The sequence below is a fragment of the Ceratotherium simum genome, chromosome 2, assembly GCF_057802395.1.
Source record: "Ceratotherium simum simum isolate JZ-2026a chromosome 2, ASM5780239v1, whole genome shotgun sequence".
NCBI lineage: Eukaryota > Metazoa > Chordata > Mammalia > Perissodactyla > Rhinocerotidae > Ceratotherium > Ceratotherium simum.
The window spans coordinates 45,452,092-45,465,707 of NC_141901.1; the positions used below are offsets into that span (position 1 = coordinate 45,452,092).

General features: G+C 36.0%; 1 protein-coding gene across 5 annotated transcripts in view; it reads left to right on the plus strand.

Annotated features, from left to right (window-relative positions):
- Positions 1–283: 283 nt before the first annotated feature.
- The window catches only part of GOLPH3L (golgi phosphoprotein 3 like), a 47,535-nt gene continuing 34,202 nt past the window's right edge, over positions 284–13,616 (plus strand). For 2 of the 5 annotated variants that reach the window (XM_087443782.1, XM_087443803.1), the window contains exons 1-2: positions 289–460; positions 2,713–2,907. In XM_087443782.1, the coding sequence (XP_087299908.1) occupies positions 2,725–2,907 (183 nt within the window). In that variant the 5' untranslated portion in view covers positions 289–460; positions 2,713–2,724. Of the gene's footprint in view, positions 461–905; positions 1,043–2,712; positions 2,908–13,616 lie in introns of all 5 variants that reach the window. The other 3 variants (XM_087443786.1, XM_087443799.1, XM_004435968.3) reach the window with 3 other exon arrangements.

Here is a 13,616-nt window from a genome sequence, read left to right on the forward strand (position 1 = left end):
ATCGGCAGCTGGTGCTAGTTAACGGAACGCTTTGATTGGCCGGTTTAATGGGGGTGGGGAGCGCAGCGCTTTTTCCTCTCTTCTTACCAAGTTTCCTTCATTGGATTGACCAGCTGTCAGATTTAACCCAAACCTGCCTCCTTTTGGTGGTGTTTGTCTGGATCGCAACACAATAGCGGGGGGAGAGCCTCCCCTTGTAAGCTGCGATTGGCTAGGCTCAACCTTGGCGGTTTCTGATTGGTCCTATGAAGAAACACCAAGATAGGTTGCCTAGCGATTCTGAGGACGCTGATGTGTTATTCCTTTTCTGCATCGAACGATCAGGAAGTTTGTGTTCTCTGCGTGGCTGAGAAGTTTTTCACCTACTAGGACGGGGGTGGGGGGAGGGGGGGACAGGTGTCCCCTAGAATAGACTGCAAACTGCAGCCTGCGTCCGGCCATAACCCAGAAGTAACGTAAGGTAAGCAACGGGGGAAATACATTTCCTAACGTCCAAAAAAATCTCCAAGTTTTTTACTTTATGGAGAGAGGGAGATTTTTATTTACTTAATTTTTTGGCCATTTGTTTTTTTTCAAATAGGATTTTTTACTAGTAAATGTCCGAGGGGCGTCAATTCCTCAAAAAAAATTCCCCTTTATTTTTTATCCCCCAAGATGTAAAGTTTCTTGGATTGGGTTAGCAAATAAGCCGTATTGGCAGTGCCAAATAGGTTTAGTGCTCTTAAGCGTTTATTTCATGGTTTTCTTCCTCCTTCACTCTACTTCCCACCTCTCACCAAGAATTGTATTTGAAATATAGCCTTGTACAAAGAATCTTTTGCAAGTCACTTCATTTGTATTTTTATTTTAAATGTTCACATGCATTTCTGAATATTCATTTTAATCAGTATATATTTATCGAGCAGTTACAACGTTAAAGACATTGTGCTAGTTGCTATGGAGAATATAAAAACCCAAGAAGACAATATCCTTGCCCTCAAGAAGTTTACAGTTGAGAGACAGCCATACCAAAAGAAAGACAATAATAAATACTTTAAAGGAAGTAAGTATAAATAAAGTTCTGTGAAAGTACAGCTGAGGGAGAAACCAATTCTGGCCATGGGACATATGGGTAATGGAGAAGGAGATTCACTTAAGGCTTTAAAGTGGGTCCTCAATAGGCGTTTGAAGAATGGGTACAATTTAGAGAGGAAAGGAAAAGAGAGAACTCCAGCATGTACAGAGGAGCAGAGATGGAAGGCATGGGATGTGTTGGAGAAATTAGTTGTTAACAGTACATAATTGGGAGTAATGGGAAATATTGCTAGAAGGTAGAATGAGATCCAGTCACAAAAGCTCTTGAATGCATTCTTTTGATCTTGAAAAAGATATTCTTTTAAGTAATTGCTGATTTAAAATATTTATTGTCTGTCATCTTAAAAACTGGCATTTACATTTATCTAAAATAAAGTATGCTAACTTGAAACTTTATCACAGATGATTTAGTGCAATTTCTCTTAACTGTAGATTTTTTGTGTCCGTGTGAGGAAGATTGGCCATGAGCTAACATCCGTGCCCATCCTCCTCTATTTTGTACTTGGGATGCCACCACAGCATGGCTTGATGAGTGGTTTGTAGGTCCGCACCCAGGATCCAAACCTGCGAACCCCAGGCCACCGAAGCGGAGCGCTCAAACTTAACCACTACACCACCAGGCCAGCCCCTAATTGTAGATTTTTAAAACAACTGTAGTGCATGGTGTAAAATGGCATGTGCTTTGATTTTTTGTAATTGAGAAAGAATTTGCTAATCTTTTAATATCCTCTTGCCAGTACTTTTTATTGGCAGCTGTTTGTGTATTTGCAAGATAGCTAGCTAGGGATAGAGATGAAAGTTTTCTGGCTATGTAGAATTACTACATATGATCTTTCTGAGTGTTGTTCTCTAGACTGGTGCTCTCCAAAGTGGGTACATGAAATGAGTCATTAGGGTATGGGAAGAAAATAGTAGAACATGTATTTCTATTTAGTTTTTCTTTATTTTTTTACTTTCTATTTTCTGTGTATGTTGTATAATGTACATTGAATGTTTACAGAAATTATATATAAATTTTTATATGCATTTTGGGGCCAGCCTGGTGGCCTACTGGTTAAGTTCGGCACACTCCACTTTGGCAGGTCAGGTTTGCGGGTTCAGATCCCAGGCACGGACCTACGCCACTCATCAGCCGTGCTGTGGCGGCGACCCACATACAAAATAGAGGAAGATTGGCAACAGATGTTAGCTAAGGGTGAATCTTCCTCAGCAAAAAAATATATATATATATTGTATGTGTTTTGGGGCTGGATGCTCACAATTTTTGCTGTCCCATACTATTTAACTTGGGGAGGATCCATTTTGTGAAAGAGGAGTCACAATGATGGACATTCATTCCTGGGTTATAGATTATGCACAAGAAATCAGCGAGCTTAAAAGATAATCATTTCTACTAGTTGTTAAAAGAACTGATTTAATTTCTTGTCAATGCCTTCTGTGGAGTTCAAGCTATTGTACTTTGGAAAAGATATTGTGTTACCCACCTGATTTTTCTGGTCATTACTCCTTCCTTTCTTTCTTTCTTTAAGTTTGTAAATATTTCTTATTTGTATACATTTTTAGTATGCATGTATGAATATCTATATGTGTTTATTTACATAAGCACACATATAGATATTTTTTCATCACCGCCTCCAGAAACAGGTGAGAATGACCACTTTAACTCACCGAGCCCGTCGCACTGAAGTAGGCAAGAACTCTGAAAAGAAGGTGGAAAGTGAGGAAGACACTAATCAAGACAGGAGTCCAGATAATGAAGACTCTGGAGACTCTAAGGATATCCGGCTCACCCTTATGGAAGAAGTACTGCTCCTGGGACTAAAAGATAAAGAGGTAATGCAGTTGGGTTTGCTAGGCTGTCTCAAAGACTCTTAAAAATTAGAATGTTTTAAGGAAGTAATCTGATAGAATATTATCATTAATGCTAAGTTGGCCTTAGAACTGTGCTCTAGCCATCTGGGAGATAGGGAAGTTTGGGAGGGTGGCTGATACTTGGGAGGTAAAATCCAGAAGTATAATTACTTGAAGTGTAATTTAATTACAAAATTATTCCAAAATTTTAGAGGATACAAGAGAGGATATAACACAGTGTCAAGTGTTCTACTTGTAGTTTCCCAAGTGAGATTGATGATGAAATAACCTCTTATTAAACTAAGAAAATAGGCCCACACATTGAAGTCTTCTTGAGCTTGGGGGAGAAAAAGTCTTTTAAACGAAAAGACAAGGAACATAATATGATTAGCTGGCTTACAAAAGTAAACAGTGGGTAAGTTACTTATAGTAGAAATAACTTTTTTATTTTATTCTGTGCATCTTTGCAAGTTAAATATCAACAATTGATGAGGATTATTTTAATTTTAGAAAGTTTTTAAATTAATTTCAGCTTTCCCTTTCTTTCCAAGTTTTCCCTTATTAATAGAACATTTGCTTTATAATAGAATTAGTCTTGAGATAGCAACTCTTGTGATATAACAAAATATTCTTGGCTTTTCTACCAGTAATATACATTATCCTTTGTTTTTAAATTAACTTTTTATTGTGTTTTCCCATCACTTTCTTCCCTCATGAAGAGGTTATGAAGATATATAAAAGTAGTATTTTAAACAATCTACTTCCTTTCCTAGAAAGTCTTCAATAAATACAAAAAAATAAAATAAAGGCATATTTGTTATTGGCCTCAGTTTTGAAAACTTACCAAATTAAAATGTTACTTTATATTAAAAAAATACTAAATTTGGCTTTGATAATTGTCCTTAGCTAGAAATGAATCAGCTACATACAGATGTTATCATATGGATGTTATCAGCTACATAACATCTCTTCTTTTCTACATTGATTCCTCAACTTGAGAATACCCTTGTTTCTTAGACTTTAAATTTATTTTCTTTACAAGACTTGTTATAGCCTGTGTATTGTTAAAATTAATATTAGAGAAATGCCCATATGTGCTTGGCCAAAATTTTTCCCGGAAATATATTTTCCTCTTTGCTGAGAAAGTTGATGAGGCTCTGGTTTTATAAAAGTCAAACAAAAGAAAAAGCAAAACTGATTCTTCAAGAGAATGTCAGAGTAGGTCTGAAGATTAGGTGGTATAAATACTGTTTTGAGATGTTTACATAGTACCTAGGAAACATTCACTGACTGTAGAAGAGCATATTAGAACTAAAAAGCTATTTGGTTTGCTTTAGTTTTGAATAGGAATGATTAATTTCCTGCTGACTCTAGATAATAGAATTTTTGTTTCTGTTCTGCAGAGAAACTGCCTTTGCACATGTCTTCATGTGTTTCTAAATTTATAATAGTGAATAGTTAATATAAACTTAAAGCAACAGAATAAAAAATAAAGGAGCTCATCTAGACCTATGAATCGTAGTGGGTACTCAACATATTGGTGACATACTGTACAAAGATGGGCAGATAATAATTAACCACCTTTTGGGCCAGCCCCGTGGCTTAGCGGTTGGGTGCGCGCACTCCGCTGCTGGCGGCCCGGGTTCGGGTCCCGGGCGCGCACAGACGCGCCGCTTCTCCGGCCATGCTGAGGCCGTGTCCCACATACAGCAACTAGAAGGATGTGCAGCTATGACATACAACTATCTACTGGGGCTTTGGGGGGAAAAATAAATAAATAAAAATAAAAAAAAAAATAATTAACCACCTTTCGAATTGTTCTAATTTTATTTTTTTTAAACTTTTTAAATCTTATTTATTTATTTTTCCACCAAAGCCCCAGTGTATAGTTGTATGTCATAGCTGCACATTCTTCTAGTTGCTGTATGTGGGACGCGGCCTCAGTATGGCCGGAGAAGCGGTGCGTAGGTACGCGCCCGGGATCCGAACCTGGGTCGCCAGCAGTGGAGCGCGAGCACTTAACCGCTAAGCCACGGGGCCGGCCCTCTAATTTTATTTTTGAAGGTAGTTGATAAATTAAGTTTTTGGCTTTTAGTTGGCTCAGGAAGAAGAAGAAATGATAAATTCTTAGGTGTAAATAAATAGGAGAGGTCAAACCTTCTGATTTATTAAAGTAGTAGCAGTTGTTCCAAAATGCCAGTTACATAATTGTCTCTAAAAATATTACATTGATTTCCAGCACTACTTATTTTCTTCTCATCTCCCAAACTACTTGTAGATTGATTTAATCAATATTTAGTGTGATCAGGGACGCTCATTATGTGCTTAGCATTATGCGAAAACTAAGATAAATAGAAAATAGTATAATATATGGTCCCTGCCCTCAAGAGCTTGCATTCTAGCTGGAGAGACAAGATATAGATACTTTTTAAGAGTTAAGTAACCCAAAGGTCCCTCAACAGCAGAATGGATAAAACTGAATCATTCATTTATTTAAATGAGTATAAATATATTTTCTGTACAGAATGAAAATGAACATTATTAGAAAACATGTATGATTCTTATATAATGTTCAATAAAGGGAACCAGACACAAAAGAATACATACTGTATGATTTCATGTATATAAAATTCAAAAAACTAAACAGTAGTGTTTGGGGTTGCATATTTAGGTGGTAAAACTATAAAGAAAAGCAAGAAAAGGATTACCATAATTGTTAGGATAGTGATTACCTTTTTGTGGGGGATGGGCAGGGGGTGTTTGATTAGAAAAGAGCATGAGGGGGCTTTCTAAGTACTAACAGTCTTCTGTTTCTGTACTGGGGGAAATTTCATAGATATTCACTTAGGGATAATTCACTGAGCTTTTCACTTCCGTGCACTCTTCTGTGTGTGCATTATATTTCACAATTCAAAAGATTTTTAAAGAAGTGAACAACAATTAAAAAAACCCAGCAAGTTTCTCCATGTTAGAACAGTAAAAGCCGAAGGAGTTGGAGGAAGGAGAGATCATCATGGGTTGGAATAATCTGGGGAAGAATAGAAGGCAGTAAAACAAGCTGGGCCTTTAAGAATGTGTAGGATTAACATGGATGGAGAGAAGGGAACACATTCTGGATGAGGGAACCTGAATGAGCAAAGGTATCATGAGCTTGTTGAGTTTGCGAGATAACTGAGTAACCAGTATGACTGAAGTAGGTGGTGTTCTTGGAGAACAATAAGATTCAAAATTGGCAAATTAGATTCAGACCAGAGTATGGAGGATTTTAAGTGCCAGCAACAGACTTTTAGACTCTTGCTTTTAAGTAAAAGAGGATCAGCCTAATGAAAACAGCAGAGCCCATTTCATTCTTGTGTCCAAATTAAGGACTTAATGATATTTTTGCTCTATGTTTTTTATGCGTATAAGTTTTGATATGTATATAATTTCTTGTTTCTATATGGTTTGGAGTTTGTGACATGTCAAAAAAAAATTCCTAAATATTAAACTTTGCATCCCCAAGTCCCCAAGTTAACTTTTGCTGAAGATTTCCATAAGATTCTCTGTTTACAGCCCAATACTATAATTTTTAAAAAATTATATCTGTTCAAAAAACGTATAAGTAGAAAATAATATACAGAGTAATATTTCAAGAATTGTAGGCCTGGAAAGGAATGACAGTAGGTCGTATAGTCAAATTGCTTGTGAAATATTGCTGTAATCCCTTTCTAAAGATTCTTCTGAGAAGTAGCTGCCACAGACTGGTTTTAAAACATTAGGGGCCGGCCCCGTGGCTTGGTGGTTAAGTGCGCGCGCTCCACTGCTGGCAGCCTGGGTTCGGATCCCGGGCGTGCACTGGCGCACTGCTTGTCCAGCTATGCTGAGGCTGCGTCCCACATACAGCAACTAGAAGGATGTGCATCTATGACATACAACTATCTACTGGGGCTTTGGGGGAAAAAATAAATAAATAAAATTATAAAACATTAAGCTTCAGTGTCTTGTGAAAATAATCAGGAAATTTTAATTATGTTGAAGAGTCCAACCTTTCAGATACACTTAAAATTAGATGTTATCTCAGTTCAGTAACACTGACCTCAACTGAGAAAATTAAACTTGAGTATCAGCCTGACCAAAATAAAATAGATTTATTTCCTGTTGAAATCAAGATCCTGTTTATTTGTCATTATTGCCTTTGGTAAGAGTTTTGATATACAATAGTACCTCCTTATCCATGGTTTGGCTTTCTGTGGTTTCAGTTACCCATGGTCAACCGAGGTCCAAAAATATTAAATGGAAATTTCCAGAAATAAACAATTTATAAGTTTTAAGTTGCACTCGCACCATTCTGAGTAGCGTGATGAAATCTCATACCTTACCACTCCATCCCGCCCAGGATATGAATCATCCCTTTGTCCAGCATGTGCACGCTGTATATACGCTGCCTGCCCATTAGTCACTTAGTAGCCGTCTGGGTTTTCATATCTACTGTCACAATATCGCAGTGCTTGTGTTCAAGTAACCATTATTTTACTTAATAGTGGCCCCAAAGTGCAATAGTAGTGATGCTGGCAATTCTGATGTGCCAAAGAGAAGCTGTAAAGTGCTTCCTTTAAGTGACAAGGTGAAACTTCTCAACTTAGTAAGGAAAGAAAAAAAATTGTATGCTGAGGTTGCTAAGATCTATGGTAACTTTTATTACAGTATGTTGTTATAATTGTTCTATTTTATTATTCTTGTTAATCTCTTATTGTGCCTAACATAAGTTAAACTTTAGCATAAGTTTGTATGTATAGGAAAAAACATAGTATATACGGGGTTCAGTACTATCTGTGTTTTCGGGCTTCCACTGGGAGTCTTGGAATGTATCCCCCAAGGATAAGGGGGGACTATTGTAGATAGATATTATTGACTTTAAGTTTAATTGACATTAAAGTTAATGCTTTAATTAAATTGATATTTTATTTAAAACTTCTCCTTTATGAGAATCTTTATTATTAAATTGAGTTACCTGTAAGAGGAGTGAGCCTATTAATGCTTTTGACTTTTGGCAATAATCTTTAGTTTGCAGATAGTGTTTTTTTAACCCTCTTCCCTTTGTTGCAAAGCTTTCTCCTAATAATGGCATTTATTGAATACTTACTATTCACTGCGGCATAAAAACTTTTCGTCATATTTCTCATGTCACTGGAGTAAAAATTGATAAGAAGCATTGTTCATTGGAATCATGGAAGTATATTTTCATTCATTTGTTTGGTCACCGAAAATTTATTAAATGTCTCATATATGTCAGGAGCTAGATGTTGAAAGAGAACAAAGACTATAGTCCCTGCTTTTGAGATCACTTATAGTCTAGTGATGTGAGAATGGCTGGAGAGGTTGGGAGGAGGGTCAGGAAAGTGAGCAGACCATTGCAGTACAGTGTGATATATGTTTAACTACGTACTAAGGGAACAAAGAAGAAAGACACCTAACTCAGATGGGTGGAAAGTGGTAGTGGGAGAGGGAAGAAGAAAGCATATTGGGAAAGACTTCTGGGAGGTCATAACTCTTAACCTGAAATCTGAAGATGAGCAAGAGTTAGTCTGTGAACAGAGACAGGTTCTAGGAAAAAAGAACATCAGGATGTTTGTGATCATTTCAGTGACTTGCAACTGGAATAATCACAGATATTTGAAAGCATCCCATTTCCTTTAAATGAACTCAGATGTTTTGAAACTCAAGTACCAAACAGAGCTGGACATCCAGTTATGTGTTTTATTGCTTCATCTCTTTTATTTTATTAAAATCAAAAGATTAAGAGTCTAATTTAGATCACTACCTGGTCTTTTAGTTTCCTGATTGCATGAAATGAACAATAAATCTCTTGCCAGTAGTTACTGGTATTGTGAATAGGGCAAGTGTATCACAAGAACTTCTTTGTCAGGTTTTGTCTTTTTATCATTGTAGGCTGTTAAAAAAAAAAAGAAAGAACTTTTGTTTTGTTTTTTATTATATCCAGTCATATAACCCCAAAGAATTATTTACTATCGGTTACAAAAGGAGATACACTAGGAGACCAAGTCTTATTTTAACAGTAAGAAAGTATAGTTTAAGCTCTGTCATTGAGAGCCTGCCTCTCCCTTAACTCCCCAACCCCCAAATGCACACTCTTCTCTTCTAAAATATCTAGTATTGACACGAAGACAAAAACCACCCACTTAAATTTGGACTTATGTCTGTAACCACTGAGCCTGTAAACTTGATGTGAGCCATTTCATCTCTTTTATCTCCTTCTTCATATTTTGTGTTTGTATAACTTAAGAGTTATAAAAACATTTTGCACTTTCTCTTGCTTGATCTTGTGAGGCAAACATTGTCCTCTCTTTATGGAACTCAAAGTTAAATGGTTAATTGGCCAATAAGTTGTGGAATTTATGTTCAAACTGACTCTGAGGCTAAAAAAGGACATGCTTGCAAAACAGGTATCACATATTTTTCTGTGTTTCTTACACACACAAAGAGAGCAAAGAGAATTGTTCAGAATTGTTAATTACTTAGTGTGACCCCAAGAATTGCATCTCCTAGGATAGCCTCATATGGAGTTTAACTTACGTCTCCTATAAGCTAAAAGATTATTATGTTCTGCAGTAATATCTAGTATGAGTTATTTTTCCAAGTCTTATCCATAACTTTCTTATTCTAATGTTTAATACCGTAGCAAAGCTCACTCTTAAAGATTTTGGTATCTTGTAAAAAAATATTAAGTTGACATCGGTAATGTCAGAATAAGGGACAGTACCACTGTAAGCAATTTTGAATGATGTGATTTTATTAGTTTTATTTTTCATCCCGTTACCTCAGATTTTAAGAAGGAAATATGAAAGTTTTATACATGTTTTTTCTCTCCTCTTTCTTTCTTCCCTCGAACAAGATATTCTTGTCATAGAAACAATAAGTCCAAGTAAGTAAGAAGTTAAATAACCTAATTTGCAAAATGAAAAATGCTTAAAGAGGGAGTAAAATTATATTTAATTTATTATAATCGTATGTTCAGAGAGTCTGGTATATAAATAAATAGGCATTATACATTTCTCCTCAGTTCATTCTAACAGCCGGAGAACAGAAGCCATGTTACATATCCTCCTTATGGAAGGAGGAGGAGACTCTTATACTAAAAACTGATAAATATGAGTGGGTAGTATTTTTTTTTTTCTTGAATCTTAAAGCTTAAGACCAAATGAATAGACAAGTTTCTTCCAGATTTTTCTGCAGGAGTATGATTGTATTAAGGTTGCTAGGGCTGCCATTGCAAAATACCACAGACTGGATGGCTTAAACAACAAAAATTTATTTTCTCACAGTTCTGGAGGCTAGAAATCTAAGATTTGGTTTCTTCTGAGGCCTCTCTCCTTCGCTTGTAGATGGCCATCTTCTCACTGTGTCCTTATGAGGTTTTTCCTCTGTATGCGTGAATCCCTGGTGTGCCTGTCCAAATTTCCTCTTCTTATAAGTACACCAGTCAGATTGGATTAGGGCCCACCTTTAGCCTCATTTGAACTTCATCATCTCTGTAAAGGCCGTATTTCCAAATATAGTCACATTCAGAGGTACTGGGGGTTAGGGCTTCAACTTTTGGATTTTGAGAGGCTACAATTCAGCCCATAGCAATGATTTAGAAAGGTTTTAGAGGAAACAGAAAGGTTTGGAGATAATTGCATAATAATTTACTTATGTTCACCTAGAGTGCAGTTCAACCTCAGAAGGTGTCATTAAAACTGTATAATGATGTGATTTTTTTCTTCAGCTCAAGTCAGCCAACATTTATTGAGCACCTGCTCTATGCAAGGCACTGAGAAAAATAAGGAAAACACAGAAGTAACTAAGATATGCTTATCTTCCCTCAAGGAGCATATGAATCTGAAGGGGAGAAAAGATATGTATACAATAACCAGACTACTAGACACAATGTGTAAATGCTATGAGAAAGGTACAAAAAGTGCTATAAGAACGTGAAGAAGAAGAAATTCCTTCGAGGTCACTCTCTACTTTCTCCATTTGCCCTCACCTATTTACAGTTATCCAAAAAGTTTAAGATGGGGATGGCAAATAGAACAAAATATTGAATCAAGGGTTTTAAGGTTTCCATGTGTTCACTGGTAGATTGTGCTCACCATTTTTTGCTTTTATTGACTTATTTTTAAAAATTTGTCTAAGATATAAACATGGCTTTGTTACTTTTTATTATTTTAAATGTAAAATATGTTTATACTAAGGAATTCAGAAAAAGATCTACAAGAGCGGACTTACTGGGGTGATAGAAATGTTCTATGTCTTAATGGGGTGTGAAATACATGGATATATGCATTTGTCCAAACTAATTGAACTTAACATCTGTTCATTTCACTCTATATAAATTATATCTCAATTTTTTTAAAAGTTTAAAGAAAATAAAAATCACCCATAATCTCACCACTGAAAGATAACTACTATTAAAATTTTTATATGTATCCTTGTCGACAGTTTTCTGTGTGTAAATATGCACAGACACATAATTACAAAAAAAGGATCACATCAGACAAGTTATTTTATAGCCTTTTTTTTCTATTTAATAAAATGTGGATATTATAATGTGGACATTAATGTGACATCTTTCATGTCAATAAATGTAAACATACCTTATAATTTTTAATGGCTTCATAGGATTCCATTGGATAAATGTAAATTATTATTAACTTTTAGGGCTTGTTTGCAACCTTCGAGAGAGCAGGACAATGTTTTCCTGGCTATCTAGCCCCACCTTATCTATCTACCCTTATCTCTCACTGCTCCAGTCAATATGCCACTTCAGTTCTATTTGTCTTTTTTTCTTCCAATTTTTTTTATTGTGGTAAAATAAACATAACATAAAATTTATCGTCTTAACCATTTTTTTATAATTTTATTTATTTATTTTTTCCCCCAAAGCCCCAGTAGATAGTTGTATGTCACAGCTGCACATCCTTCTAGTTGCTGTATGTGGGACGCGGCCTCAGCATGGCCGGAGAAGCGGTGCGTCGGTCTGCGCCCGGGATCGAACCCGGGCCGCCAGCAGTGGAGCGCGCGCACTTAACCGCTAAGCCACGGGGCCGGCCCTCATCTTAACCATTTTTAAGTGTACAGTTCATGGTATTAAGTACTTTCATATTGTGGTGCAAGCATAACTGTTATCCATCTCCAGAACTCTTTTTATCTTGCAGAACTAAAACTCTATACCCATTAAACAATAACTCTCCATTCCCCACTCCCTCCAACCTGTGGCAACCACCATTCTCCTTTAGGTCTCTATGATTTTGACTACTGTAGGTGGGTACCTCATATAAGTGGAATCATACAATATTTTTTTGTGATTGACTTATTTCACTTAGCATAATGTTCTCAAGGTTCTTCCATGTTGTAGCTTATATCAGAATTTCCTTCCTTTTTAAGGCTGAATTTTATATCTTCTTGCTGTATTGAACCTTTTATTAATATACAGTGTCTTTCTTTGTCTCTTATAATCTTATTTGCTTTATAATCTTCTTTGATATTAATATAGCCACACCAACTCTCTTTTGGTTACTATTTGCATGGAATATCTTTTGCCATCCTTTCACTTTCAACCTACTTGTGTCTTTGGATTTAAAGTGAGTCTCTTGTAGTTTGATCATATTTTTAAATCTATTCTGCCAATCTTTATCTTTTGATTGGAGAGTTTAATCCATTTAGGTTTAAAATGTTTACTGAGGGGCCGGCCTGGCGGCATAGTGGTTAAGTTCACACGCTCCATCTCGGTGTCCCAGGGTTCGTGGGTTTGGATCCTGGGCTTGGACTGATGCACCACTTGTCAAGCCACACTGTGGTGGCATCCCATATAAAAAGTAGAGGAAGATGGGCACGGTTATTAGCCCAGGGCCAATCTTCCTCAGCAAGAGGAGGATTGGCAATGGATGTTAGCTCAGGGCTAATCTTCCTCACACAAAAAATAAATAAATAAAATGTTTACTGATAAGAAGGGACTTACTTCTGTCATTTGCTAATTTCTCTATGTCTTAAGGCTTTTTTGTCCCTTATTTCCTGCATTACTGTCTTCTTTTGTGGTTAGTTAATTTTTTGTAGTGAAGCATTTTAATCTCATTTTCTTTTGTGTATATTCTATAACTGTTTTCTTTGTTATTATCATGGGGATTACATTTAAAATCCTAAAGTTATAACATTCTAATTTGAATTTATATCAACTTAACTTCAATAACATACAAAAAGTCTGCTTCTTCACAGCTCCATCCTACCCCTTTCAGTTATTGATGTTATAAAATTACATCTTTATACAGTGTGTGTCCAATAACATAAACTAATAATTGTTTTTTATAATGCACTAATCTCTTAAATTATGTACAAAACAAAATGTAAAGTAACAAACCAAAGATACACTAACACTAGCTTATAGACTAATAGTTTTTTTTAATGTATTAGTCTCTTAAATCATGTAGAAAACAAAAAAGTGGAGTTGGAAACCATTTTTACTGTAATACCAGCTTTTATAATTGCCCATGTAGTTACCTTTACTGACATCTTTATTTCTTCATACTGCTTTGGGTATCTAGTATCCTTTCATTTCAACCTGTAGGACTCCCTTTAGCATTTCTTGCAAGACAGGTCTAGTGGTAAGGAAACTCACTCAGCTTTTGCTTATCTAGAAATGTCTTAATTTCTCC